Source organism: Bactrocera tryoni, chromosome 3, assembly GCF_016617805.1.
Source record: "Bactrocera tryoni isolate S06 chromosome 3, CSIRO_BtryS06_freeze2, whole genome shotgun sequence".
Classification (NCBI taxonomy): domain Eukaryota; kingdom Metazoa; phylum Arthropoda; class Insecta; order Diptera; family Tephritidae; genus Bactrocera; species Bactrocera tryoni.
Window position 1 is genome coordinate 38,632,533 of NC_052501.1, and position 5,584 is coordinate 38,638,116.

Consider the following 5,584-nt stretch of genomic DNA (forward strand, 5'->3'; position numbering starts at 1 on the left):
AACTTGGATCACTCTTTAAATGTAATCCCATTTACTCAGCAGAAAAACATATAAATTTAAAAAGTGGCGCTATAAGCGTACAAACGAACGCGGGAAATAACCCAATGGCTTTGATCGATCAAAATATATCAATATTAATATCTTCGATACGATATGTGGAGAAAAATTCCCCACTTTTAGTCATTGATAGCGCAAACGTAAATAATAGCTTATCACGCTTGACTGATAGCCACCACGCGTGCCGAAATAAACAATATATAAACAGTGCACTAATGAGCCTTTCGATGAACGGACTTGGTCGAGAAAAGAGGTGAAACAAAAATTACAGTTATTCAGTATGAATTTCAAAACAAGTTACGATAGTGAAAACCGTATATGGAAGAGTGAAAGTGTGGAGCAGCTTTTTAACCCAAACAAATCCATTGGCGCCATTGCCTTGTATATGCTTCGCAGCAAGCCACGGAATGCCGTTTGCCAGATCTCCGATTCGGAGGGAACCGAGCTCACCTACGGCACAGCTTGTTCCTATGCCATAAGTGTGGCGTCATATCTGAAGGAACTTGGACTAGGCTGTGACGATGTTGTGGGTATTGTTGGTCAGAATACGACGTTGCTAATGCCAGTACTTGTCGGTTGTTGGATAAATGGTACACCTTATAATACCTTGCATCCGATACATGAAGAAGGCATGTTCCATATACTGCACATATGAATATGAGAGAACTTTTCATTATCGTTTTTTTCAGATGATATTAGACTGTTATTTGCTCTGACGAAACCAAAGATCATTTTCTGCGACGGTGAGGCGTTCCATAAGGTACAAAATGCTACCAACATGCTGAATGCGCCCATTTACACTTTGTGTAATCATTTGGAAGGAGTGCCACGGATTCAAGATATATTACAACCAGTGCCAATGGCAGAGTTATATCAGTGAGAAAACTTATATTTTTTCTTATATTGAAGAGATCATTTTCGTTTATTTGTTTATTTTTTTATTTAGAGCTGCCCCTTTAAAACACGGACCCAATCAAACCATGGTTATCATACCATCATCGGGTACTACTGGGAAACCGAAGGCGGTGTGCAGGTCAAATTGTAAATTATTGTCTGAAATTGGGTAAGAAGAAGAAGTATAACTATTTAGTTTGTGTAGGAAAATTAGTCTAGCTCTAGGGAAAGTTCACGTAAGAATGCATTTTTTGATTTGTTGCCATTTATGGAAATCAACGATATAATCTCCGCACAGATTTCTAAATCAGATTTATCGCATATAGTTGGCATACAAACTGAAAATTTCAAAATTTCTTGTTTGTGACTTCGGTGCAGCCGAAATAAACGTGTTTTCTTGTTTACTCATCTATTAGGATTTGTTTAGGATTTGAAGAGAACAAAAGTTTATTTCGGGAGAGTGCGATTTGGATTGATATTCAGTAGATTCAAAGTAGATCCGTTTGATATAGAGGAACTTCAGATCCTGTAAAGCATACATTTTCTACGAAAGTCCAGTGTTTTAAGAGGAGTAAAATTTATAGGAGACTACGATAGTAAATTTTTTGAAAAATTCATATATTATGTTTTAGAAATAGAACTCAAAATCTAAATCGTTTTACCACTACAAATCAAGCACTTTCTCTTTTAGTCATACCGATGGTTCATCAGTTCTATTTTCGTTTTCATCACCGGACTGGGGAACCGGCATTTTGTTGATAGTCGCCAATGTGCTGTGTGGCGGCACACGTATCATCACTACAAAACCATACACGCCCGACTATCTTCTGGAAATTATCACGAAGTACAAAGTAACGAATTTAACCGGCTCGGCCAATCAATTCGGAGATCTTGCACAGTTGCCGGGTTACACTGCGGAGGCAATATCCAGCGTGCGTGTCATTGTCATGGGAGGTTGTCATGCTCTACCTTCTGCTCAGACTAATATAAGAGCCAAATTGACACGCGGAGTGTTGGTGAACTCATACGGAACTTCAGAGATTGGTGGCATTTCATTGAATTATAGCGATTATAAAGTCGACACTGTTGGCCGTTTATGGGGTGGTGCGCAGCTGAAGATAAAAGAACGAGTGCCTGATGATGTTCCGAAATTAATGGGTCCCAATGAAAAGGGCGAAATTTGGGTGTACACCCCTACAAGTTGGTTGGGTTATTATAATAATCCAGAAGCAACCGCTGATATCATGGATGCTGATGGTTGGATCAACACCGGTGATGTCGGGTACATGGACGATGAGGGGTTTCTACATTTAGTGGATCGCAGCAAGGATATTTTAAAATATATGGGTTTTCACTACTCTCCACATGAGATAGAAGAGACAATAGTTGTCTTGCCAGACGTTATCGACGCTTGTGTGTTTGGAGTCTACGACGACAAAGAGGGGGACTTAGCTGGCGCTGCTGTAGTGCTAAAGCCTGGTAGTACACTTACCGAGTCGGATATTAAGAGTTTTTTGGCAGAGAAACTGGTGGTGAAGTACAAACAGCTCAATTACGGAGTCTTTTTCGTGGACACGATTGCACGAAATTCCAACGGTAAACTGCTGCGAGCAAAGATGAAAGAAATTTGCTTGGAAATTAACAAAGAAACAGGATCAAAGGTTCTGCAACGTTGATATAAAAATAATGTATTTCTAAAAAAAATAAGTAAGGACATACATATGTACATATTTACTAATAATAAGTAAGGAAGCGCTCGGGTGTAACCGAACTTTTATGCTATTGTAATTTGCAAGGCTCAAAGCCGGAATTAATTATATAGGATATACAATAGGGACAGAGCTATGGCAATATTTTTTTCGAAGTTGGTCTTTTTGACAGCTGTTACTTGATTTATACTTAGTTTAGTTTCACATTTCGTAATAAACATACTAACATCGGCACAACGTTTGCGCTGCGTCCAGTAATCGGTCGATATAACCGCCTAGCGGAGTAAATAATTTGAGCAACCATGAATCGTTTTCGCACCACGTTTACTGTAGAGGGTAATGCCCATTCTTAGAGACGCCGTAGCAGATTAGTGCAGAAGACCCCTATGAGGTTCTCCGCCAGCGGGCGCAACAGTGGGAGCTGTGCCCATCCACTTTGTGGAAGATTTAGCGGAAGGATCTAGGTTTAATAAAATCCAGAGTTGAAGCCAAACGAACATAAAGGGTGATACTTTTGGTAAATGAGCAAACAACGAGACGGCCACCGATCCCGTTTTTCACATGAATATTTTGTGCAGCGATGAAGCTCATTTTTCTTTGAATGGGTACGTTAATAAACAAAATTGTCGAATTTGGAGTGATGATAATCCACAAGCCATTGTTAAGGTGCTGTCACATACTCAAAAAGTCACTGTTTCGGGTGCTCTATGACAGAGAGAATCCGCTTTTATTGTTACAGTGGGAAACGCTAAAGAGCCATGATTTATGACTAATGACTTTTTCGTGTCTGAATTTTAATATGTTGTATGGACGACCTTGGTCCTAATAAGATAGCCCTATATGCTATATAATCAAATTGAAGGAATCAAATTATTGAAGGAAACTTTTGGTGAGTGTCTTGCCTCGCGTTGTGAGATGTTGCTGAACAGTGTTACTTAGTTTGTTTTGGATTTCCAGTGAGAAATCAATACCAATCTTAGGAACTTAGATGTAGCCATTTACTGCACCAATGATTTAGACCGAAACAAAGGATCATGTAAGTTATTGTTATTTTTGTTTGACAAAGAGAAAAGGTATATGTACTACCAAATCCAAACACACTACGTCGCATCTTGTGTTCGATTATCAGTTCCATCCTACATATTGTCGAACTGCCTATGCTAAAGCCTCCAAATCGATGGCAGTAGATTTGTATATCTGAAAGACCAAATCTCCAAGCTTAGAGAGCAAAAATTAAATAAGGAATATTTGTGGGTCCCCGAAATGTCAACTCATTAAGGACAAAAGCTTTGAATAAAAACTGAAAAATCAGCAAAAACTCGCATGAAATGTTCTGTGAAGGTTTTCCAAAATTTTGTAGGAAACTATAAATCGGAAAATTACAAAGCATTAACAAATGAATTTATAATGCCATATGAGGTTTTGTGCTGTAACACTATTCTTTAAATACATAAGCTTGACTGAAACAGGGCGAGGGGTAGTACTCTCAGGGAAATGAAACGCAGTAATGTTATCAGACTATTGTTGAAGACTTAAAATTTACCTTTTAGAAGCAAAATATTCACAAAAATTATATTTTAGAATTTTTTATAAATTAAGCAAACATTTCTTTAAATGTAGTTAAAATTTGTACTTTTTAATAAAAAACATATATTGTTCCAAGAAAATCTGACGTGCCAATTCATTCACCCATTAATGTTTGGTGGTCTTAGGATATTCAAGAATTGATATGAGTTTTCATATGACAAAAAAAGATAGAGTTTTGTAAGCATGTGTTATATAAATTCCATGTCTTCCAAAGACTACATGAGCCGATGGATTACCGGCCGAGATATTCAAATACGGCGATAACCAATTACCATGAGATAAGCCTAATTAATATCGCATATACGGTCTTATCGAGCGTAGTGTGTGAAAGACTAAAGCCCACCGGGGAGTCTCTCTCCGAACCGTTCGATACTAAGCGAGGTTTCAGACAAAGGGACTCCTTAACTTTAACCTATTGCTGAAGAAGATAATAAGAGCTGCAGAATCAAATAGAGAAAGTGCAATCTTTTACATATAAGAGTGTACAGTTGCTGGCTTACGTCGATGACCCTAACAACCGTGCCGTTAGTTCTGCTTTCTCCAGACTGAATAAGGAAGGATCTTGCTGCGTACGAGGACAAGACGAACTATCTTCTGTCATCTAACGAGACTTTGAAGTCGTAGATAATTTCGACATGGACAACGCCTTAGGAGTGTTCGAGAGAGAAGTTTTGCGGAAGATTTATAGCCCTTTGCGCATTGGCAACGGCGAGTACGGCATTTGATGGAACGATGAGCTGTACGGGATATACACACATATGTACGGCGATATTGACATAGTTCAGGGAGTCAAAAGACAGCAGCTCGCTGGCTAGGTCATGATTTCCAGATGGAAGAGAACACTCCAGCTTTGAAGGTTTCCGGCTGTACCGAGTTGTATCTCGAATTGTCGTCAATTAGCGAAAAGAAGAAACGATTGGAGCGCTGTTGTTAACTCGACCATAACTACGTAAGCGGTGTCTACGCCAGTAAAGAAGAAGAAAACTACGTGTTTAAAAAAATCCTTTATATTCGGTTGGACAAGTCGGTAACATGAGATGAATGCGGTATAGGCTTTCGTCTATTCCTAATATATATGTATATACAGAATAACGCCATTCTCTGCCAAAAATGGATGGCGTGGCTATTCAATACATCCACTCCACTTTGAAATATATAACTGCAATATTAAGATTAAAATCCAGCAGTGGCTCTATATACTCTATAAGTCTGATCGAAAACGCGAATTTGGGAATGCTTGAAAAACAGATTACTTGAAGAACAGCTAAGCTTAAATTTTTTATTTTGTTTGATTGTCTAAAGCAGCTGAAAGTAAAGAATAAAACCAAAAACATTCG

At 38.5% G+C, this 5,584-nt stretch overlaps 1 protein-coding gene across 1 annotated transcript; it reads left to right on the top strand.

Moving 5' to 3' along the window:
- Positions 1-288: 288 nt before the first annotated feature.
- Positions 289-2,660, top strand: LOC120771333 (probable 4-coumarate--CoA ligase 3). The gene is made up of 4 exons (XM_040099278.1): positions 289-686; positions 747-933; positions 1,004-1,120; positions 1,643-2,660. Exons 1-4 carry the CDS (start codon positions 338-340, stop codon positions 2,625-2,627), a joined length of 1,638 nt encoding a protein of 545 aa, XP_039955212.1. The 5' UTR covers positions 289-337; the 3' UTR covers positions 2,628-2,660.
- The last annotated feature ends 2,924 nt before the right edge of the window (positions 2,661-5,584 follow it).

Bases quoted from the DNA above. Each gene is read 5' to 3' on its own strand.
- LOC120771333 (XM_040099278.1), top strand. From the start codon at position 338: ATGAATTTCAAAACAAGTTACGATAGTGAAAACCGTATATGGAAGAGT. The intron at 934-1,003 runs GTGAGAAAACTT...TTTTTTATTTAG, and splicing joins CCAATGGCAGAGTTATATCA to AGCTGCCCCTTTAAAACACG. The intron at 1,121-1,642 runs GTAAGAAGAAGA...TTTCTCTTTTAG, and splicing joins AAATTATTGTCTGAAATTGG to TCATACCGATGGTTCATCAG.